Source organism: Protopterus annectens, chromosome 1.part1 (genome assembly GCF_019279795.1).
Source record: "Protopterus annectens isolate FY-2018-M chromosome 1.part1, PAN1.0, whole genome shotgun sequence".
In the NCBI taxonomy this organism is placed as follows: Eukaryota; Metazoa; Chordata; order Ceratodontiformes; family Protopteridae; genus Protopterus; species Protopterus annectens.
The window spans coordinates 42,271,298-42,297,067 of NC_056726.1; the positions used below are offsets into that span (position 1 = coordinate 42,271,298).

Sequence of the window (25,770 nt, forward strand, 5' to 3'; positions counted from 1 at the left end):
GGCTTTCACCATTCTGATGCCCAGCTCTGGCCAAACTCCACATGAGGAAGTTCAGTGGTTTCTGACGTCGGTGTGGCTTCATCATGCACATACCCTAGACTTTACAGTTTCTCTTCTCCCTTGTCTCGAGAAGGAACTTTTATGGTAGATTCAGTAGTTGTCTCTGAATCCAGGGTTCCCTTTTCATCCTTCTCTTCCCTCCCAGGATCTGCTCACAGGCACTTCAGATGTGGGATGGGGAGCAACATTTGGCTCCATGAAGTTTCAGGGAGTGTGATCGCCTCATCAGGAGAAGGAGCACATCAACATCAAAGAGATGAGAGTTCTTATGCTGGCTCTACAGGCCTTTCATCCTTTTTTTCTCTTCGGGGCCTTTCAAGGTTATGTGGTATCTCAACAAACAGGGGGGAACAAGATCCTACCTTCTTTGCTAGCTGGCACTTCTGGTATGGCATGATCTGGCTGTCAAGCATCAAGTCACTCTTCAGGCAGTTTATATTCCTTCAGATCAGAACATTGTGGCAGATACTCTTAGCAGTTTCTTCACTCAATTCCATGAATGGATACTTCCCAAGGATGTGTTTCTGGACTTTGTTCACCAGTGGGGTACTCCTCAAGTAGATCTCATTGCCTCTCCTCTGAATTGATAACTTCTTCTGTTTTGTGCCAGCGTCCCAGGTCTTCTGGTATGGAAGGTGGACACCCTCTCATTTTCTTGGAAGGGGATGTTTCTTTATGCATTCCCTCCCCTTACTCTCATTCCAAGAGTGCTGTTCAAGATTCAACAGGATGCTTCCAAAATCTTGTTGGTGACTCCCTTTTGGCCACGAGAGCACTGGTCCCCTCTACTTCTGCATCTGGTCAAGGGCAATCATCATAAGTGACCTCAAAGGGATGGATCTCTGCTCACACAAGACAAGGGATCTCTTATCCATCTCCACTTCTCCATGCGTCAATGGACACTGTGTGGGTAATAGAGGGTTTTGATTCCTCATAGACACTTTTTTTTTCTGAGGACATGCTGCAGGTCCTGAGAGGAGGTCAGGAAACTTACTACTAGGAAATTCAAGGTTATCTAAATGGAAGAGGTTTTTCTATTTGCTGTCTTTCTCTAAGTGACCTGGACCCACATTCTGTGGATGTTTCTTTTAGTTTGTCTCTTATTTGTGAGTTGCTGAATGCTGGTTTTGCCCTATTCTTCTGTTAAGTGGCTGACTTATCAGCTTTCATAGCTTGTCTGCCTTTGCACTCCTCCATTAGCTTTTTAGGTTTGAGGCTAAGCAATTTCTTGATGGTGTCCTAAATATTAGACCTCCCAGGGAAGCCTGTTCCTCCTCACTGGGATCTTAATTTTCTTCTGCAGAAATTGAATCAGGCTCCTTTGTAAGCCTGGTGTTTTCAGCTTCCCTTACAACATTGTTCATGGAAAACAACTCTTTTTGTTTGCTGTTACTTCTGCCAGATGGGCATCTGAGTTACAAGCGTTTCAGACATGGCTTGTCTGCCTTTTGATATTCCATGAGGGACAGGATGTCCTTACATGCCTGTTAGCCCAAGGTGTTAATAGTTGTCACTTAATCAGTCTACCTAATTCCCCTTCTCCGTAATCTGACAGTGAGAAGGTGTTGCATACCTATAGACATGCATAGACAGCTCAGATTTTATTTGGATAAGACCCAAGGGGTTATCAGAAAATATATAATTTTTTTTTGTTTCCTTTCATCCTAGGTCTTTAGGATTGGCTGTTTTTAAGCAAATTATTTCTAATTGGATTTCAAATGCTATTTCTTTTTGTTACACTTTCCATGGTGAGAGCCTTCCTTCGTCTGTAAAGGCTCACTCTATTAGACCTGTGGCTTCTTCTGGTGCTTTTTTCAAGGGCTCAGACACTAATTCTATTATTGAAACAGCTACCTGGACTTCTGTGCATACTTTTACCAAACACTACAAGCTGGATGGTATCACCAGAGCTGCAGCTGTTTTTGCTAATGCCATTCTTCATGGCTTCTTAGAGGGCTCTACTGCTGCTTCCTCATCCCAAGTTTCTTCTTGAACTTTGGCATTCTCCCATAAGTTATGAATACTGCAGCAGTGAATGTAAGGACACAGTACAATATACCGTAATGGTAGATGTCCTTGCATTCATCACTACAGTATCCACTCCCTCCTCCCTCCCCCTCCATACCCCTACTCTTTTTTCCTTCCTGGATGTGCAGATTCTCTGGTTTTCTTTGGACTGCTGTTTCTTCTAGGGCAATCAGTTCTGAGGGTGGTATCCCTAAATGTCACCTTTATGCCCTACGCTAAGTGAGGAGCATTCAGATGACATTCAGCGAGACCTTGGAAGCAATGGTAGGCTTTTGGTAGACAGCCAGATGATGGGCTTCCACAGCAGAATCCCATCAACTTATGAATACTACAGCGTTGAAAGGCAGGGACATTTACCATTATGGCAAGATTTTTACACAACTGTACTCTTCACAGCATTTCTGATTCTGTGCTCACTGTTGGCTCCTCCTCCTAATATCATAAGGGGATGCATACAGTTTGTTTTGTTTATCTTTTCAGCTTTTCCCGTTTAGGGGTCACCACAGCAGAACTCTGGTCTGCTAATAATTACAGTCATTTTTTTTTATGGTGCTGGAGTTGCCAGCCGAAGCCCAACCTTCAGCTGACATGCCCATTCACTCATGTCTTTCGGAGGCTACTTTCGACATGGGGAGGACATGCAGACTCCACACAGAAAGCACTCCAGCTGAGAATCAAACAGGAGAACCTCTTGGAGTCTGCATGTCCTCCCCATGGTTGAGGAGCCTCCGAAAGAAGGGGAGGCATACAGTGTGCAGTTAAATACCTTAATGTACTTAACAGAAGGAGACTTGCTAAGTTAGGAACAGTTAGTGATATGCTGTAGCATTTTACCTTACTGAAGCTCATTCCTTGTACTTGAGCATAGCCTGAACTTAACTGTGGACTGGGAAGTGCAGGTGACTCCCACTGAGGTTCTTAAGCACAGCAGCTCCGCCTGTATGTCAGACATGGTATTGATGGGAGAGCGGTTCAGACATACAGGTGGAGTTGTTGCAACCATGAAGCTTTCGGTGCAGGAGTGCCACCTGTAGAGTCTCGATCATCATACCTGAATTCTCATCATCTAAAATGAGGGAAAATATTGTACAGACATCAGGGAATTAAATCTATTTTTGAAAATAGAACACTACAAGGCACTGCACAGGAGTTTGGGGGATTGCTTACACTAAATCCCAGACTGCAAATGTCTGTGGTCAGAAGTCTGCCTCCCCATCTCCAAAAGCTCACAGTATAGCCCCACCTAGATATGCAACAAACTCAATGAGGAATTAAACCCACAGTTAGGACAGCTGTTTAATCTTAGCCTCACCTCAGGATACGTACCCAAGGAGTAGGCGCACGCAGCTGTGGTCCCACTTCATAAGGGCGGTGCCTCCACAGACCCTGGAAATTACCGCCCCATTAGCTTGACAAGCCTTATCTGCAAAGCCATGGAGAGGATCATAATGGAACTCATAAATAAAGACATAGGGAACTTGCAGACTTTGGATCCAACCCAGTTTGGCTTTGTCAAAGGCAGAACCTGCCTCTTAAAGTTGGTTGACTTTTTCGAGACAGTCACCAAGGCCATTGATGAGGGAAAGGCAGTCCATACAGACTACCTCGACCTGGCAAAGGCCTTCGACACAATACCCCACTCAGGTATCATCAAAAAACTCATCAGCTTGAATGTAAACCCATACATCACAAGATGGGTTGCAAACTGGCTGAACCCACAGGGTCAGAGTTGCTGGAGCCATGTCAGACTCAAAGCCTGCCACAAGTGGTGTCCCACAGGGCTCAGTCCTGGGTCCACTCTTGTTCGGCATATACTTTTCTGAAGTACAAGCAAACACAGGAGGGTTATGGCTGACAAAGTTTGCAGATGACTGCAAACTGGGCGCCACAGTCGAAAACACATCTGACACAGATATCCTCCAGAAGGGCCTCACAGAAATGGATAACTGGTGCCAGAGCCATGGCCTGAAGTTAAGCCAAAAATGCATAGTCATACCCTTCCGGGAAAAACAAGGTTACCCTAGCTACCATATAGGTGGCAATCCACTGAGCACAGAAAAGTCATCAGGGATCTGGGAACCCAGGTTGACAGTAGCCTTTCGTTTTAGCACTCATGTTGCTAAAGTAGTTAGGAAAACCTTCTATATCACCCACCTGATAGGAACATGAAGATAAGCCTCCTTGAGATCTAAAGTTACCATCCAATGATCTTTGTCCAGCAGAGGTAAAAGCTGCTGTAGCGTCAACATTTTGAACTTGGGAATGTCCAGATAAGTGTTGAGGATAGATAAGTCCAAAATTGGTCTCCACGTGTTCCCTTTCTTTGGTATGAGGAACAGGCGAGAATAAAATCCTAGGCCCACTTCTGGCATAGGGACCGGCTGAATGGCCCCTAGTTGGAGTAACAGAGAAATTTGCTTGTGAGCCTCTATTCTTTGTGGAGGAGGAACGTCTGGCATGCCTTTGAAAGGAGGTAAGGTATGGAAATAAAACCTGCAACCATGGTGTATGATATCCAATACCCATCTGTCTTGGGTAATTAAACTCCAATTTTCTTTGAAAAGTGCCAACCTTCCTCCCAAAGGTGCTGCCAGACGAGAAGGCTCTGGCAGCTGAAAAGGTAGGTCATTGGGTCTGTTTACGAAAGGACTGACCCCTGCCCTCACCTGAAGACTGTGCAGGAGAACTCCCTGTTCGAGGCCTGAAAGAACCCTGAGCTCTGCCCCTACCACGTCTAGATCTACCCCTAGACTGGGAATCATAAGAAGGATACATCCACCCCTTAGTAGGCCAATTTCTACTAAACTTTGGAGGCTGAACCTGCAAAAAATCTTTAACAGTCTGCATAGACTTAGCCTTGTCTTCCATTTTCTTTAAAACTGTCTCAACAGGAGAACCAAACAACACATCAGATTGTAAAGGAGCATCTAAAATCCTTGTTTTAACATGGTCAGATAAATTCTGATCCCTCAGCCAGGCGTGCCTGAGAACTGACCCAGTGGCAGCCACCTAGACGAGGCCTGTACAGCATCAAAACCACATTGCAAAGAATGCTTACCCACCTGTTCAGAAACATGTACTAAATCTTGCAATTCTTTACAATCAATACCTTCCGCCAGAGCATCAACCTTAGACTTCAATTGTGATAGGAGATAGTTTTGGTATTTTAACATGTGAAACTGGCAATTCAAAGCCCTCATAGCTAGAGTGGAAGAAGTATAAACTTTCTTTCCCCATCTATCCAAAGCTTTGGCCTCTTTGTCTGAAGGAACCGGATTCTTGACAACAGAAGCCTTAACACCTTTAGGGCCCTGACTAACAGTTTCTGGGTCTGCCCTAGGACTTTTAAAAAGATACTTATGAGCTTCAGGCACCCTGTAATATCTATCAGGTTTAACAGGAGCAGGAGGCAAAGAATCAGGATTAAGTGAAGCCTCTGCAAAAACATCTTCCACCACATCTAAAACAGGCGGTATAGCCAAAGGCCTATGCTGGGGTAAAAACAAAAATTCCCTAAGCCTTTTCCTGGAATCAGAGAAGTCCTGGCCTTCCCACTTAAAATGCTCCCTCATAGAATGAAGAGTTTCTGAAAAGAAAATCCTCAGGAGGAGAAGCAGAAGGAGTAGAATCATCCACATCAGAGTCAGAATAAGGAGAATACTCCTGCAAGTCTTCAGCCAAGACTCTGAAACATCGAAGCCTGCTCAAAACTCCCTGGCTCAGGCTCCACCCTAGGTCTCTTATCAGGAGGGGGCAAAGAACCCCTAATCAAAGTAATCAAATCTTCTGCCATTTTAAGCATATGCTTCTTGGGCACAGTTCCTGAAGAACTAGGGGTGACACCAACTGAAGCTAAACCTGGCCTGCCCCTGGGAGAAGCCTTGGCAACAGAAGGAGAGGGCCTAACCACCTTAGGAAGGGAGGGGAGTAAAGTAACCTGAGAAGCCCCTTCAGCCTGACCTGCCTCCTGAGAGGCCACATCCTGCAATAACAAAGTTTCTCCCTGGGAACCCAAAGAAATCTCCGGTGGAACCACCGGCTCCACCGACACCTCTAAAGAACCGGCGTCCGGTACAGACGGTTCTTCCAGCCTAGGCTTAACTGCTTTGTCCTTGCGCTTCAAGAAGCGGCGTCGGAGCATCTGACAGCATTTTATAATTGCACCGCTTCCCAAAGACTAACCTGGCACAATCCAACCTTCTCTTTATAGTGCGTTTATTAAATCTAGCACAAGAGCGACAGCCAACAACGTCGTGCTCAGGCCCTAAACAAGGAATACACAAAGTATGATAATCTCTATGCGGTATCTGTTTCCCACAAGAAATGCAATTATTCACTTTTTCTGACATCCGGTAAACCACTGAGGCAAGAAAAACTAAAATATTCCCCAACGGGTACTTAGCCAACTTTGACTCGGTCTGAAACTTTGAAAGCGAAAAATCTCAGAACGCCAACCGGCACTTGCAATGCTGCTTCTGCATCGGACCATGCGGCAAAAAAGACTGAGGATATGACGTCGGTCATGCGCATTTGTACCCTGACGTCCTGATGTCAGTCAAATGCGCCTTGACCGACGTCAGCCTTATACTTTGATATTCGGGCCGACCGAGGACAGCGGACTACCCAAGTGTAAGGACTGCAGCAATGTGAGATGAAGAACATCCATGGACAGGATGGGTAAGAAGGTCTATACTACGGCTATGCTAGCTTTTATGGCTATTAATTATCAGACCCATATATCTAGGTATGTGTTGGCTCTTTTTTCTCAGGCTTGCCAACTTTTTTTCTGATCTTCCAGACTCTGAGAGTAAATAATCTGCTCTTTCCTTGTTAGGGACTTCCTCTCAAGTAGTTCGTCAAGCTATCAAATGTAGTTATGATGCAGTGGATGCCTCTTCTAGGGCTGCTGCTTTTGGTTCAATACTGAGGAGGTATTCTTGGCTTAGGCTTCAACCTTTACCCGATGATATTAAGGCTAAGCTGATTGATGCTCCTATGGATAATAAACTTTTGTTTGGTGAAGCAGCTGCTGGTTTGTTTAAGTCTCTTCAGGACAAGTGGAAGGCCTTATAGGAGCTTAAACATGTCTTTTCTTTCTCCTGTAACTAAATTTCAGAGAAACTACCCTTCGAAGCCAGCCTTTGCTCATAGGCAATCTCTCCCTCCTGCTAAAGGTAAAAAGGGTGGCAAACAGGCTCCACCTGCTAAGGCTATTCAGACTGCAGGGGTTCAAAAGCCTTCCTTTCCTGACAAACTAGGTGCTGTCTGACTATCCACCTGTCCCAGTCACATTCCTCTTTCTCTTCACCTTTCTCTTGTTCTCTTCCTATTTGGCTTTGAATTACCCAGGATTCTTGGGTTCTGTCAATCATTCACCAGGGGTACTTCATGGTATGGATTTTCCATCCTCCTTGTATGGACATTCCTCAGCATCCTTGTGTACAACTTCCTTTTTTCCCAGAGGTTCTTTGAGATCTCTTGTCTCAGGCTACTCTTCAAGAGGTGCCTGTGTCCCAAAGGGGAAAGGGATTTTATTCAGAAATGTTTCCAGTGCCGAGAAAAGAGGGTACCTGGAGACTGATTCTAGACCTCTCTCATCAAAATACTTTTTTGAAGGTGTCTTCCTTTCAGATGTTGTCCCTTCAGACTCTGTTTCCTCTCTTGCTCCCTCAGGCCTTTCTGATGTCTGTGGATCTCAAGGATGCTTATCTCCATATTCCAATCTCTTTTCAGGAAGCTTTTGTATTTCTCTGTTGCTTCCTGGCATTTTCAGTTCTGTGCTTTGCCCTTTGGCTTTTCTACTGGCCCAAGGGTGTTCACCAAATGCCTTGCTCCTGTGATTGCTTTTTGCAGGCTTCAAGGGATCCAAATATTTTCTTTCTTGGATGACCTGCTGATTCGGGCATCATCTCCTGATGTCCTTTTGCAAAATCTTTGTTTTACCATTTCTCTTCTTCAGAGCCTGGGGTTCACAATAAACTTCAAAAAGTCTTCCCTGACTCCTTTTCAGGATCATGTATTTCTGGGTTTCAGGATTCAGACAGTGCCAATTCTGGCATTTCTGCCTCCACAAAAGGCCTTAACTCTCATTTCTTACTTTCAAACTCTTCTCCCCCTGGCCTCCATTACGGCCACGGAGTTTCTGAGAGCTCCGGGTTTCATGGCTTTCACCATTCTGATGCCCGCTCTGGCCAAACTCCACATGAGGAAGTTCCAGTGGTTTCTGACGTCGGTGTGGCTTCATCATGCACATACCCTAAACTTTACAGTTTCTCTTCTCCCTTGTCTCGAGAAGGAACTTTTATGGTAGATTCAGTAGTTGTCTCTGAATCCAGGGTTCCCTTTTCATCCTACTCTTCCCTCCCAGGATCTGCTCACAGGCACTTCAGATGTGGGATGGGGAGCAACATTTGGCTCCATGAAGTTTCAGGGAGTGTGATCGCCTCATCAGGAGAAGGAGCACATCAACATCAAAGAGATGAGAGCTCTTATGCTGGCTCTACAGGCCTTTCATCCTTTTTTCTCTTCAGGGCCTTTCAAGGTTATGTGGTATCTCAACAAACAGGGGGGAACAAGATCTTACCTTCTTTGCCAGCTGGCACTTCTGGTATGGCATGATCCGGCTGTCAAGTATCAAGTCACTCTTCAGGCAGTTTATATTCCTTCAGATCAGAACATTGTGGCAGACACTCTGAGCAGTTTCTTCACTCAATCCCATGAATGGATACTTCCCAAGGATGTGTTTCTGGACTTTGTTCACCAGTGGGGTACTCCTCAAGTAGATCTCGTTGCCTCTCCTCTGAATTGATAACTTCTTCTGTTTTGTGCCAGCGTCCCAGGTCTTCTGGTATGGAAGGTGGACGCCCTCTCATTTTCTTGGAAGGGGATGTTTCTTTATGCATTCCCTCCCCTTACTCTCATTCCAAGAGTGCTGTTCAAGATTCAACAGGATGCTTCCAAAATCTTGTTGGTGACTCCCTTTTGGCCACGAGAGCACTGGTCCCCTCTACTTCTGCATCTGGTCAAGGGCAATCATCATAAGTGACCTCAAAGGATGGATCTACTCACACAAGACAAGGGATCTCTTATCCATCTCCACTTCTCCATGCGTCAATGGACACTGTGGGTAATAGGGTTTTGATTCCTCATAGACACTTTTTTTTTCTGAGGACATGCTGCAGGTCCTGAGAGGAGGTCAGGAAACTTACTACTAGGAAATTCTGGTTATCTAAATGGAAGAGGTTTTCTATTTGCTGTCTTTCTCGTGACCTGGACCCACATTCTGTATATGTTTCTTTGGTTGTCTCTTATTTGTGTGAGTTGCTGAATGCTGGTTTTGCCTATTCTTCTATTACGGCCGACTTATCAGCTTTCTGCTTGTCTGCCTTTCACTCCTCCATTAGCTTTTAGATTTGAGGCTAAGCAATTTCTTGATGGTGTCCTAAATATTAGACCTCCCAGGAAGCCTGTTCCTCCTCACTGGGATCTTAATTTTCTTCTGCAGAAATTGAATCAGGCTCCTTTTAAGCCTGGTGTTTCAGCTTCCTTGCAACATTGTTCATGGAAAACAACTCTTTTGTTTGCTGTTACTTTTGCCAGATGGGCATCTGAGTTACATGCTCATATGGCTTGTCTGCCTTTTTGATATTCCATGAGGACAGGATGTCCTTACATACTGTGCCCAAGGTGTTAATAAGTTGTCACTTAATCAGTCTACTAATTCCCCTTCTCCGTAATCTGACAGTGAGAAGGTGTTGCATAACTTAGACATGCATAGACAGCTCAGATTTTATTTGGATAAGACTAAGGCTATCAGAAAATATATCATTTTTTTTTTGTTTCCTTTCATCCTAGGTCTTTAGGATTGGCTGTTTTTAAGCAAATTATTTCTAATTGGATTTCAAATGCTATTTCTTTTTGTTACACTTTCCATGGTGAGAGCTTTCCTTCGTCTGTAAAGGCTCACTCTATTAGACCTGTGGCTTCTTCTGGTGCTTTTTTCAAGGGCTCAGACACTAATTCTATTCTTGAAACAGCTACCTGGACTTCTGTGCATACTTTTACCAAACACTACAGGTTGGATGGTATCACCAGAGCTACAGCTGTTTTTGCTAATGCCATTCTTCATGGCTTCTTAGAGGGCTCTACTGCTGCTTCCTCATCCCAAGTTTCTTCTTGAACTTTGGCACTCTCCCGTAAGTTATGAATACTGCAGCAGTGAATGTAAGGACACAGTACAATTGTGTAAAATCTTACCATAATGGTAGATGTCCTTGCATTCATCACTCCAGTATTCACTCCCTCCCTCCATACCCCTACTCTTTTTTCCTTCCTGGATGTGCAGATTCTCTGGTTTTCTTTGGACTGCTGTTCCTTCTAGGGCAATCAGTTCTGAGGGTGGTATGCCTAAATGTCACCTTTATGCCCTACGCTAAGTGAGGAGCATTCAGATGACATTCAGCATACCTTAAAGCAATGGTAGGCTTTGGTAGACTGGCCAGATGATGGGCTTCCACAGCAGGGAATCCCATAACTTATGAATACTACAGCGGTAAAGGCAAGGACATTTACCATTATGGCAAGATTTTACACAACTGTACTTTCACTTACTTTCTGATTCTGTGCTCACTGTTGGCTCCTCCTCCTAATATCATAAGGGGATGCATACAGTTTGTTTTGTTTATCTTTTCAGCTTTTCCCGTTTAGGGGTCACCACAGCAGAACTCTGGTCTGCTAATAATTGGCAGTCATTTTTTTTTTTTATGGTGCTGAGTTGCCAGCCCGAAGCCCAACCTTCAGCGAAAGCATGCCCATTCATTCATGTCTTTCGGAGGCTACTCGACCGCGGGGAGGACATGCAGACTCCACACAGAAAGCACTCCAGCTGAGAATCGAACAGGAGAACCTCTTGGAGTCTGCATGTCCTCCCCACGGTTGAGGAGCCTCCAAAAGAAGGGGAGGCATACAGTGTGCAGTTAAACACCTTAATGTACTTAACAGAAGGAGACTTGCTAAGTTAGGAACAGTTAGTGATATGCTGTAGCATTTTACCTTACTGAAGCTCATTCCTTGTACTTGAGCATAGCCTGAACTTAACTGTGGACTGGGAAGTGCAGGTGACTCCCACTGAGGTTCTTAAGCACAGCAGCTCCGCCTGTATGTCAGACATGGTATTGATGGGAGGGAGCCGGTTCAGACATACAGGTGGAGTTGTGCAACCATGAAGCTTTCCGGTGCAGGAGTGCCACCTGTAGAGTCCTATCGTCATCATACCTGAATTCTCATCATCTAAAATGAGGGAAAATATTGTACAGACATCAGGGAATTAAATCTATTTTTGAAAATAGAACACTACAAGGCACTGCACAGGAGTTTGGGGGATTGCTTACACTAAATCGAACTGCAAATGTCTGTGGTCAGAAGTCTGCCTCCCCATCTCCAAAAGCTCACAGTATAGCCCCATCTAGATATGCAACTCATTACTAAAGGCAGTGACTTCCCACCAAGGACTGCCTACAAAACCTAATGCCACATAAAGGTAGAGCATCCACCTCCAGAAACTAATCCAGTTAATGTATACACACACACACACACACACACACACACACACACACACACACACACACACACACACACACACACACACACACACACACTCTACTGTATGCAATTACTGCTGTCATTCACATACCCCTAAATTTCTTCTTAAGAGTGATCATCCCATTGTAGACAACTATTACCATTTTATAGCTGTGTTATTAAAATGCACGGTATAGTATACACTTCTCTAGGAATCTTATCCTGTTCTATTTCTCTTTTGATACTTAATATAAATGCATTTAGTTAACTGTTGATTTACTGCTTGACTGACTACCTGACTGTCCTGCAGCCTATGTCTATTAACTGAAATCTGTTGCAAACTGAAGAAAACATGCCTATAACCTACAAGCAGTTTATCCCCTTTTAGCTTCATGAAAATGCACAACCACATGACTTGGAATCAGGAAGTACATGTTAGCCGCTCAGGAAATAAAAACACACATTTATTTAAAACTCAGTAAATGCTGTTCCAGTAAAGAAAGTGAAGTAAAAATACACATTTCAGAGTCAGAACATGACAAGAGAATAATTACTGCAAAAAGAAGCAGTAAGATAAATATCTTTGTACGTAATCTTGTTTACAAATGGTCACAGATAAAAAATGCATATATATGCAAATCAGATACTATTGGTTATGTGGTAATCTATCTTAGAGGAGTAGCAGAAGCATATAATACATGAGGTTCTGCGGATTATTAGCATAACCTATGTCATATTCAGACTATTCCAGTTATCATTTCATGTTTATTGCACTAATAAGATGTAAAATGCAATTTACCACTATTACAAAATAAAAATAAAACGAACTTGGTTAAGCACTTTTGTCTCGCTTGTATTCAGGACTTCATCAGAACCAATTACAATGTAACAAACCATAATTTAAATAAAGTACCTTCCCCGCCCATCTTTAAATGGTATTTATTACTTTCACATGTACTAAAGTGTTGCAAAACTGAAATGAAGTGTGAAATGTGAAATGCAAAATACAATCAAACATGCATACTGCAATTAAAAATTCCAACTGACAAAAGCCAATATTATCAACCCTATAATGTTGTCTTTCTTTGTTACAATTCACTCGTAATAGAAATAGCATGTTTTTTTCCAATCTCCCCTCGTTGAAAAAAATTTCAGATGGTCTGTTTTATTTTAATTTTGTAACAGCGGTAAACTGTTTTACATTTTACCGGTGCAATTTTTGGTGCATACATTAAAGATTGTATTTAGCAACTATACTTGGATCTGTGGGTCAGTCGTCTTTTGGATGTTTCGAATAAGAATTTTCACCCAACTTGATTTGTGTTCTTTCAGACTTAAATAAATTAATAATTAATCAATTACCTTATAGTGCATAAGAGGCTGAAGGCAACAAAACTAGCATGAAAGGTTGTACTCACCCGTCACTTTTGGAATGCCTTGTAGTCGAGGAACTGGTAGTGCTACGATCATTCCCACATTAGTTCCTACCAAGAGCAGTCCGTAGCACACCAACAGGCTAGTCACAGAAACTCTCTGCTGTCCTGTAAACAGGAAAGAATTTTAGTGACATTCACATATCCATAAAGATATAAAAGCCTTCAGTAATTCATTACTTTACAAAGTATGTTTATCTGGAGATGTCTCTCCATAGTTATCTGTTTATCTGACTATGTTGGCACAAACATAAGTAAATTAAGATGTAACACTAAAATATTTTTAAGTCAGTCTTGGGAAGTGCACTGATACATTCTAACCACCCTTTAATAAACTTCATGTATTGCATAAGCCAAGTGGTCAAATGTTTGCTAATAATTATATAACAAGAGTAAAAATATCTGTAGAAGGTATGAAATGAAAATCTATTGTTAATGATAAAATGTCATTACAAGATGCCCATAAATATTTATTTTATTTTATTTGTTTGAATTTGCTAATTTATGAGGTGGGAAGGCCCAAGGACTCTTTCTTGCTACAACGTAGGCCACAGCTGATGGTTTAAGAACAGTAAAGTCAATAAAATGTTTACAATGTTGAATTAAGGAAAAATTTTCACAATCTTAAATTATGGATAAATAAAAAAAAGGACCACCAAGCAATATATACAAAAATAATTAATGAATGGAAAATATGTATTTTAGATTTACAAATATTATAATTTTCATTAGATACATTCCATGCATCAGCTGCTCTCTTAGAGGGCCAATTAGTACAATTCTCACTCCTATATAATCTTCTATACAGACTGTCTGATGATTCTCTAGTACTTTTTGATTACTCCAAACAGTCCCAGGGGTAGTTCCCTCTAAATGCCTTATATACCTGAATAAGGTCTCCTCTTAAATATCTATATGAGACACTGTACAAAGTTCAGATATTTTAGTCTTTCATAATAACTTAAATTTTCATATCCATGGATACCCTTGGTATATTTCTTTTGTACACTTTCCAATATACTTATGTTAATTTTCTTAAAAGGTTTCCACATTATTATTCCATATATACTTATATGGGTTTAATGTAAGTTACAATGATTTCATTATTTCCGATTTTGTAGATGTTATAAATATTTTATACAACTTATAGTTCTGTAACTATCATTAACAAATTTGTTAATATGATTAGAAAAAACTCAAAGCTGGATCTACCCATTTACTCAGATCTATCCATCTATCTATCTGTACATAATTTCCCTGCTATTTGTCAAATGTCTTCTTGGCTGAAGTGTTTTTTGGTGTTTTATTGTTAGCCTAGCTTTTCTTGCAGATGGATAAGGTGCTGTACTATGTCAATGTGTTTTATTGTTAGGGAGACTGTTGTCTGCACGGTGAGTGCTGGCAATGTTTTCTGTCACTTTCAAATTTTACAAATAAATCCATATATATATATATAAAAACTCATGCACGGACACACACACACACATATGTATATATATATATATATATATATATATATATATATATATATATATATATATATAAATATAAATATAAATATATACAGATATATACACACACACACACACACACACACACACACACACACACAAGGTTTACAATTACAATCTTGCAAAACAGTTACGCGACCCTTGGAAGATTGAATTTCACTGTTCCAAGGTTTCGTAACATTGATTTGTAAATGTATTAATCCACAACAGTGAATGCACACTAGCATTCGCTGTTGTGGATCCATCATTTTGAATGAAAATTGCAATACAGTGTGGATCTGGAAATTTACTCTTTCTCTCACTGTAGTGCGATCTTGGAGTGTGTATATATAACTAGCAGGGGGGTGTGGGGGTTGCAGAGGGGCTTTCCCCCTGCAAAACATTAGTAGGACAGTAGGACATAACCAGAAGTCCAGGTAGGTTGGGCAATGTCGACAGACTGTCAACTTTCTGAAATTACCATGTTCTGTGTTGTGAACAGGGTACTTTTCCGTTATCGGGGCAACAGCTCTAATGCTCAATGAACACACAGCTGTCAGCCCTGAAGCAGTTGTTAAAGCAATTTCTAATCAGTCATCTGGTGTTTTCAGTATGTTTAGAAAATGCAATTTAGTTAAGCAGTTTGCCAAAAAGTCAGGAACATTTTTAACAACGAACGATGGCTATATTATTGCTCAAATATGGAACTTTGACTGACCAGACTGCAAAGAATCCAAGACGATGACAGAGAAGGTATACAAATGAAATCATGGTATGCTGTGAGAAGAACTGCTTTATTAAAAAAAGTTTATTAAAAAATTTTATTAAAGGGCATGGCACAAAATGTGAGAAAAGGTATGGTTAAGCAGAATTTGGCAACATAACCTGGTTAAAAGTGGAAACAGGTGTGCTTCTTTTTTTCTGCTGGGTGTAAGACAGTTGTAACTGTTGAGAATTATTTTAATTCTAGCTATCCGCATCTATGACTTTTAATGGGAATTTTGTTGTCTTTTTTCTAAAAGACGTGTTTGTTAAAGTAAGCTATAGAAAGCCTTGTTCTCAACCATTGTAATCCAGCTGAGTTCATACTTAAGATATGAAAGAGAATAAGATGGTTATCTCAGTTTTGTAAAGGGCTTAACAAAGAATGGAAGCCAAAAAACGTGTTAAATGGACAGACGTTCCTTACTGCACAGTGCGAGTTGGTAGTCAAACATCCAAACACATAACGAAAAGTACTGTGGATAACATTATCATAAAATAAAAACATAACTGTGCTTTTAAGTGAAGTTAGCCTTGATAACAAGGATAGTTAGGAGCACAGTCAGGTTCAAAACTACTGGTTCAAGGCTAACAGCTGTGCCATCATTTTGTGCACCTGCTAGCACGTTACCCAGATAACGGAAAAGTACCGTGAACAGTCAGTATTTCGATTTTACAATATTGTTAATTGAGTAAGTAATCACTTGCACAAGTGTGTTGCAAGATTTTGATAGTAAACCTGTATACACATATATATGACATTGTCTCATCAAGCATAAATGCTCAAAAGAGCAAAAAAAAAAATGTGTCTTTCTAGATCGAATCTTAAAACACTGAAAAAATCCCCCACTGTTTTATAACTTGCACCCCATACCTCCTGCAAACTGTAAATACCAACTCCAAAATCACACAACAGTGGGAAAAGGCAAATTCCCAGACCCTGCTGTATGTAATCCGGCATGCAGAGAACCATCAGGCTGAAAAACAAAGACAAAAGATATTCACTCTTTTGAGTGTGCTTTCTTACCAACTGAAGTCATAAATGTGTGTGAGTGTGTGTGTGTGTGTGTGTGTGTGTGTGTGTGTGTGTGTGTGTGTGTGTGTGTGTGCACAAGAGCACGTGCGTGCATGTGTGTAAAGGTGCTGCATTTATAAGTGAATCATTAATGAATATGACGTATTCATGATGCAAATGTATGTCTCATATTTGACAGCTTCCTGCCATAGGAGAAGTCATAGACCTTGCAAACACAGGGCAGAATGATTCTATTTTCACATCCTTTGTTATAATAACTGCAGTTTTCAGCAGAAGGAAGTTACAACCTTCACTTACAAAATCATATACTTTTTTCCACTTCATGGCAAAACATCTTTTCAGCTCACTGAAGAACATCTTTTCAGGTCACTGAAGAAGAAACATATTACAGTTTGTATCATACACTTTTAGTTTACTTGCTGATGATTTTACAAGGTTTAAGTGCAATTCAAAAATCTTTTAAATTCTGATTCAGAAAAGAATAGCACAGTTGTTCTTAGACATCACACAGGGTTTTCATCAATTCCTCTTGGAAACGGTACAACAGTTGCTTAATCTAGATTACAGCATATGACAGGTTCAACTGGTGGACATGACACCTTATTTACTACCTAGAATGGTAAGGGAATGTCAACAATACTAAAAATTAAGGTAGTGCTTGCCACATTTGCTAGGATTGGCAATACTCTTTTGTTTATGCAGAAAACAAAATAAAAAGTAAGATAAAACACAAATGATTCTGGGATAGAAGGTTTGGAAAGGTTTTAGTTCTGTAAACTCTGCAACAGGAGCAATAGCAATTTAGCAATTTGCCTTCACATTCTTTGGTTCTTCGCCTGCTGCACTTAGAGCAGAGTTAGATAATGGTGATGATGGATACCCAGGGATTACAGCTCATCTTAGAGATCATTTATGGGCTCAGTGTTCATGACCTATCTATTTCACAAAGTTCCTAGAGGTACTACATCATGCTTAGGGACCTAATGCTTATTATGCTGTTGGGGGGCTTCAATGATGTACACTTTGGAAGGGCTTCAATGCGGTATTAGTTTCCGTGTTGGACGGAGTGTCTGTGACTAGGAATAGGACATGTATGAACGATATCATGAAAGATTATGATCTATCTCAGCATTGGATAGTCTTAGATCTAAGTGCCAGTGACTATACTTTCCTTTGATCTATATGTGGAGTAGCCATCATACTTGATAAATGGTTTATTTCATGGCAGATGTTGGTAGGAATCTCAGAAGGGACAATCGTGCCATGCAGGCTATCAGACTGCTATCTGGTTAATCTATACCTGTCGCTATGGAAACAGAGAGGAAAGATTAGCACTTGGAGGCTTCATCCTCTGACTCTTAAAGGTGATGGTCGATTAATACCAATGAAACAGGTTTAGAGCATCTTGGTATGACAAAGAAGCCACTAATGATGATATCCTGGAAACAATGGAGCATTTTAAGTAGAAAGTTAAATGGTATGTAAATAATCTGAAAATGAATGGTTTTGATATGAACAAATCTGTATTTGGCACAGCTTGGAGAACTGTTGCTAAATAAATTAATGACTGGACTGATGAGATAAATAACGTTTTGCAAACAGCAACTAGAACACATTTAGGAAAGGAAGTGTATATCGTCAGTAAATATCACTCAACCCTTAAGGAACAAGATAACACCACTGACAACTTTGGAGTTTTGGATACAGTTATTCAGCAATCTGTAGTTTGAGAGCATATAGGAGAAAATAAAAAAGATAAAGGAAGAAGTTCACAACAAATAACAAGGAAGAAAAAGAAACTGATTAATATTTATAAAGCAAAGAGAATACACACTAAAAAAGCACACTGTGTTATTATATAACGCACACATTACAAGAAACGATAATTTTCTACCAGAAAACTTTCCATCTACATAAAAATGCTTAACTTTTCCAAAAGAGAGGTAGAAGAAAGAGTAAAGGGGCAGGTGAAAAGGAAAAAATCAAAATGAAACATGGAATGATTGAAGAAGATTACTGTCAGAGAAAAAAAGAAAGACACAAGTTGACAACATGGCACAAGCTATGGAGGTACAAAGCCAGCTGGATGAGAACTGCTTGCTTGTAATGTAATAAGCAATTAAAACAGTAAGATGAATAAGTCTAATAGTAAAGAAGTTCACTCCTTTCTAACAACTGAGAGAGCAGATATTACTAAATTGGAAGGTGAAGATTCTTCAGATCTGGTCAAAAAATACATTATTACAGTTGGAGATTCAATTATTAGATGGACTAATACTTACATAAACAGAGACGATAATGAACATTGAATAGTATTATGCTTGCCATGTGCAAAAATAAAGGATGTGAGAGAGGCCTTAGAATGCCTTAATGTAAAAAAGCATGGATATATTTCTATTCATGTTGGCACAAATTATCTCATCCACAAGGACTCTCTGACTGTTAGTTGGGAACTTACAGCCCTCTTAGATGGCATAGCTTGTTCAGGTGTTAGGGCATATTTTTCAGAAATCACATACAGAAGGAAGAGTTAGGTCACTGTGAATGAAAGGATTTTTAGGAAAATTCTTACATGAAAAAAATGCTCAGTTTCAAAAAATGGAAATGTGCAGAGTATCCAAGCCTAATTTTTGGCACATATGTGTTTAAAGAGGATGGAGTGCAGTTGTCAAGATCAGATAACATTTGTAGTTAACCTCTTACAATATTGGACAAACACAAGGCAGGATTTTTGCCAGGCCAAACATTTAACAGTTCACAGATAGCAACATTTGATTAATCTCTGATGGTTGTTAATGTTAGGAGCATTAATAATTTTTTTTTATTGGAAAATTTGCTATACTTAAATACAACTGATGTTGTTATTGTTCGTAAAACATGTTTAAAGAACAGACATTTCTGTTACGGTATAGATGTTTTTACTGTAATAGAAATTCTAACAACAAATCAGGTAGAGATGTTATGACAGAGATTAAAGGGTGTTATGAGAACTGTGATTATTGCATGTTCAATAATAACACCAATACTACAGACTGTGTAACTGTGACAATAAAGACAACCCTGGAACATATAACAATTGACCACCAAAGTCAAGTGCAGATGACCTACAAGAATTCATACATTTCTTGCATGAAACAAGGAGGGAAGAATAATATTAGCTGGGGACTTAAATTTACCAGAAACAGACAGGAATAATATTGATTATACAATGACTCCCTATTAATATTCAAAAACGTGCACGCTGATTGGTCAGCATGCACATTGTAAATCAGGAGTTATAGTCATGGAAAAACGTCCGGTTGCCCGGACTTTTTCCATTACTATAACTCTTTTTTTACAGCAACGGAGAACGCAAGATCTCCGTTGCTTCACACTGTCTCGCTATGTTAAATGAGTTTAACATAGTGAGACAGTTTGTAAAAAGCAACAGAGATCTCTGTTGCTTTTTTCAAAACTGTCTCGCTATGTTAAATGGGTTTAATATAGCGAGACAGCTTTAAAAAAAGCAACGGAGATTCTCCGTTGCTTTTTTTAAAGCAGTCTCGATATGTTAAACCCATTTAACATAGTGAAACAGTTTGTAAAAAGCAATGGAGATCTTGCTTTCTCCATTGCTTTTGCCCACAGCTCTGATGTACTGCATGGGCATACGCATGCGCAGTACATCAGAACTGCCGCAGAACACCAGACAGCTGCGGAAGGGCAGCAAGGAGGCATTATACAATGCCATTATTTAAGAAAAGTTATTATTTTTTTTTCTTAAATAATGTCATTGTATAATAGCAATAACCCACTTCTGGGTGTGGGTAATGCTGGATTTACCCTTGGTTGGCTTTGTTTGGCCACTTGGGCTTTGCCCTCGTGACTAAACCACACCAACTGTGGGTAAATCTAGCATTACCCACACCCAGGCATGGGTTATTGCTATATTCAACAACATTAGTAAGGAAATTATTCACAATGTATACTTAGGAACAACAACTGCTTCAGATTGTAAAAAAACTATCAAGGAGCGAAACATACTAGATATTGTTTGTGCTCCTAAAGAAATTACTGCTATTTCATGTCAAGTTTTACCACCGCTGATGTGCAGTGATCATGGGGTTATAAAGGTTAATCTGTTGCTAATATTTCTGCCAAACTGAAATCTGAACCAAGGCACAGAAGATTAGTAATAGATAGCATGGAAGCAAAACAGTCACTATGTAAAACTAATTGGAGTGATGTGTTCAGTGGAAAAATTGTAGAAGGAATGTGGAAAGTTTTGAAAGAGAAGCTAAAAGCAAAAAATAATTGAATAAATAAATACATAAAAGTGTTTAACATCAGGATCTAGGCACACAATGTCAAGAGGACATATTTACATAAGAACAAGATACTTGGTTAAAGTGGGAGACAAAAATTATAAGAAAAACAAAACAGGTCGATCCATGACTTTGAAAACTGAAATACACAAGTTGGACAGACAAATTAAATATAATGCAAGCCAAGATTAAAAAAAAAAATTGTGAAAATTCATATAAAGATATTGAGCATAATAGGAAACCATTTAATAGATACATACGATAATGAAGGAGTAAAGACTTACAAATTGATAAACTGTGTGTAGATTCTGCATCCATCTGCTCCCATGCATTCAACACATTGGGCAATGAGTGCCCTCCACCACTCGTTGTTTCATAGCGGTATGTTTTTTTATGGGGTTGGGTTGTTAGCCTGGCGCCCAGTTATCCTCCCATGTATGAACATGGGGTCAGGCACTCCGAACTCACAAGCACACTCATACCTAGGGCCATTTTAGTGTGTCCAATCCACCTACTGCACATCTTTGGAATGTGGGAGAAAACCCAAACAAATGCAGGGAGGACATGCAGATTCTGCACAGAAGGTGCCCCAACCGAGAATCGAACCAGAGAATCTCTTGCTGTGAGGTGACAATGGTAACCACTGCGCCACCCAAAATTTATTCTCAGACACAACATATTATAGATATATTTACAAAATCACAAACAAAGCACTTTGGCGGCACAAAGGGGGTGACAAACTGTCCTAGTAATATCAGGTATTCTCAGATACTGGAATCAAATTAGATTATATTGAAAAAGAACCATGTGATCTGGATTTAAACAAAGCACAGAGAGGATACAGAATTAATAATAATTACCTGAGAACGCTACAGCATAAACCTACAGTATCATTATATCTATTATTTACTAGGCCATATAAATATGGAGACATGCATCATGACTGGAGACATGTAATTGTTAAAGCTATCTTTAAAAGAAAGGGAAGTAGGAAAAACCCAGAGTCATACAGACCCATAAGTTTACTTTCATGTTATGGAAAAACAATGGAGAAAGTTATATTGAATAAATTATTATTAGAATTGGAAAGATTGGGATTAAAAATCATATAGCAGCATGTATATGTTGAAAAATCGATCTAAAACCACTTGTAATATGATGTTCTATAATATAATAGCAGCTATGAATGAAAAATTGTGCTGTGATGTAATTTATATAGATTTAACTTCAGCATTTGATAGCGTCATACACAAAACACTAATCAATAAATCAGAACAACTACATATTGATGTGGTCTTGATAAGATGGACAGCTGCATGGCTTTCAGATAGGACACGACAAGTATCATACAGCAATTGGACAGGTGAAATCCTTGGTTACAGTCAGGGTGTCCCACAGGGCTCTATCCTAGGCCCATACTTGTTTAGACTGTATTTTTCAGACCTAACTTTTTCATCTGAGGTGTTCTTACAGTCTATATGCAGATGATCTTAAATTGGGTAAACTGCCTACATGTGTTACAGATAAGGCATGTCTGCAAAACAACCTGACTAAATTGCCCATTTCACACAGGAGAATAACATCAAAACCTAGGCACATGAGATATAGGAGACATAAACTAAAAGGCGAATACGGTAGATTCACTTAAGGACCAAGGTATAGGGGCAGACTGCACTTTGAATTTTTATAATCATGTCATTCAATTGGTTAATGATAATTTTAGAACTATAGTTTGTGTAAAAAGATTTATATAAAGTTTAGAAAGTCAGCAGAAATGTTAAAGTCATTGTTTGTTAGTTAGACTAGACTTAAACATAAATATAACAATATAGAAACCTTATAACAAAACAAGCATTAGTAAACTGGAAAGAGTACAGTGGAAATATACCACGGTTATCCTTGGATGTGAAATTTTAAGTTATTATGAAAGACTAAAATATCTGAATTTGTACAATGTCTCATATAAGTATTTAAGAAGAGACCTTATTCAGGTATGTAGGACATTTACTGATAACTACCTCTGGGAATGTTTGGGTTTATTAAAAAGTAGTAGAGAATCATCAGACAACCTATGTAGAATATTCAACAGGAACGGGAAGTGTGCTAACTGATTCTCTGACAGAGTAGCTGATGCATGGCGCAGACTACCAAATTACATTAAAGCAAACACTAGTTTAGATATTTAAGAACAGCCTGGACACATTATGGGAACTTCTGTTTTGGTATATTGGCAGGTTAGAAGAGCATTTATGCTCATGCTTGAAATAGTTTTCACTGAAAGCAATTTAGCTCTTTTAAACTTCAGACATTTATCCTATGATATGTCCAGCATTACTGCGGCGCATAATATTGCCACAGTGTGAACCACTGTCATGAATATTTTCTGACAAAATGCAGAGAAAGTTTTTGCATAGTGCACAGTAAATAAAGCAAAGCAAAATAATGCATGACTGACTGCTGTATTCTATAATGTTTTTCCACTGGGTCTCACTGGAGAGTAAGCTACCTAAAGAACTTGGAGGTAGAAATGAAATATCTGACTGTTATTATCATAGTACATATTTGCGAAACTTCTACTCTGAAATATAATTTGTGGTTTGCACATTCTCCTAATTAGCAAAGGCTGATAGCTGTATCTTGCAGCTGATTTATATTTTTAGTTTTACTTCTTCAAAATGAATCTAGAAACATGTCATAATTTGGTGTATGGCTGCAATGAAATTGTCATGTCTTTCAAAATAAAAAAGCCAATAATCAAAGAAATAAAGAAATGCTGCCATAGCAACTGCAGCATCTTATTTTCTTTGTATTTGATTTCTTGTTTAACATTAGTGATGTGTAACCTTGTTAGCACAGCAATTTGTTAGTCTCAGTCTTCTGCTCTGATTCATTCCGCTTCCTTTTAAGAAAAATGTCTCCAGTTAAATATTTTGCAGACTGTGTTACTGAAGAAAATCACTTACCCAATATTATTGTACCCTACAAATCAGAAGAAGCTAATACAGCTAGCAAACATTAACACAACAATTGATAATGCATTAAGCATGCCACATGCTTTTCAGTCTTAATGTACAAATTGTAATTATATATTAGCTACAGATCACAGGTCAGTGTTTATTTAATGAGAGATCATGGTTTCAATTAATATGGTTATAGTCACAGTTGCTTTCTCAGAGAGCTTGGGCACAGGAGATGCACATTTACTGATTCAGCAAGCTCTTTTAGAGCAAAATCCCCTATTTGAGAAATTGTATTCATTATTTTACCAAAAGCATGTTAAATAATAAATTATTAAAGGGCATGTAGGGAGAGATTAGCAGCGATGGCTTACTAAATATTTTGTAGCTGGCTCTAACATTTAGATGTACCTGGGGCGTTCAAAAGTAAGAGAGAACACTGAACAGTATAGTTAATGAACACAGAAAAATGAGTCACTGTCAGTAATGCCTGAACTCATATATCGCTGTCTCCATTTGTTTGGCAGTTTTTAAAATGTATGACTACAACAGTATTCGTAAAAAGGGTGACAGTCTTTTGTTCTCCAGAAATCAAGCTATCCATTTCAGTGTAAGGCTGAAATGCAATAATGGGACTTTGTATCTATCCAACAACAGCAATGCCTGGCCAGATCTTATGTGTCTCCTCATTATTGTCTGTCTACTTACCTCAGTTCTGTGTATTAATGGCATGTAGTCAATGCAATAAAACCTCATACGAAACAGAAGGTGACATGTCAAACTGACATACAATACACATAAAGGATAACGTGAAGAAAGGGGAGCAATTCCAGTGCAAAGGCGTAAGGTGAAGCATGCACTGGCATGTTCTGCACTCATCTACTGCAGAGGCACTTGTTTCAACAGCTGATGTATACAACTAGCACACCTCTGAATGGACTGCTTGAGAGCAAAATACTTCAACTAATGCGCAAGCTAAGTATTTTATATGCCTCATCAATAAGAACGTCACTGTCTGGAATGTGTGAACGTTTTTGTTTTACTAAAAACAGCCACATTATGCTAAAGACTACTACTAGGTAAAAGCATACCCACACTACTGCTTATTAAAGGAAGGGGCACTCCCCATGCTTGCAAGCCTTAGAAATGACAATAAGCTTAAGTCAAGTGGATAAACCAGTTTAGACATGAATATATAAAGGATATTCATCAGAAGCCAATGCAAGCGACAAAAGGTGCCAATATGGAATGTTGACAGCTTCTTGCCATTAACGTTTGATGTACATTTAGACATAGGGGGTGCAGGAGAAATAAAGTGGACAACAGAGCACCTCATTTGTTGAACCTCACCTCTTCTATGACTCCCATACACTTATTCTTGGCATCACACTCATTAAAATGTTTCTGCACTACTCTGTGCTTCTTTCTAGTTCCTGATTGAGTACTTGTTAAACTGCCTGTTCCCAAACTGTACCACTACCACCCCATCTCCTTCACTTCTTGGTTTCCAGTGATTGCAATGCAAACATCCTGCAATGTGCTTTTTACTTGTAATTCTTTGATCCCTTCCCGCATCACTGTGCCTGATATCGCCATCATCTCAGTCCGTAATTGCCACCCACTACAATGTAATGATTCCAACGTGTCCACCTTTCCTTCTGCACACCTGGTCATTCCTCTCTACCTACAGCAAAGCAAAGATTCCACAGTGCTCATGTCAGAAAAAAATTATCTCAAACCTGACTACATCAGTGGACTACAGTATTCATATTCATTTAAATTATTTTCATTTATAACACCGGTATTCATCATATTCAAAATAAAACAATTAAAAAAAACAGAAACTGTTGCATAGTGAACACGTGATTAAGCCCAAGCTTATCTATAAAAATATCTTTTAATCCCAGATAATTTTTAAGTGTTTAGGTTTTTCTAAACTGGCAAAGAAATACATAAAATACATAAAACATTTTTTACACTATGTAACAAACAACCTGCCCTAAGAGTTTGCAAACTTAAAGTTAGTTCTGATAGTTTATGGCGTACAGGGGTAAGCCCCTTATATGAATGGTATGGGGGGTTCCCCAACATAAACAAATTTAGAAATCTCCCATTCAACTA

At 39.5% G+C, this 25,770-nt stretch overlaps 1 protein-coding gene across 4 annotated transcripts in view; it reads right to left on the reverse strand.

Moving 5' to 3' along the window:
- Positions 1-25,770, reverse strand: part of ARHGEF10 (Rho guanine nucleotide exchange factor 10) — a 2,254,368-nt gene that overhangs the window by 44,159 nt on the left and 2,184,439 nt on the right. For all 4 annotated transcript variants that reach the window (XM_044073505.1, XM_044073484.1, XM_044073499.1 and 1 more), the window contains one exon: positions 13,086-13,208. In XM_044073505.1, coding sequence (XP_043929440.1) covers positions 13,086-13,208 — 123 coding nt within the window. The remainder of the gene's footprint in view (positions 1-13,085; positions 13,209-25,770) is intronic.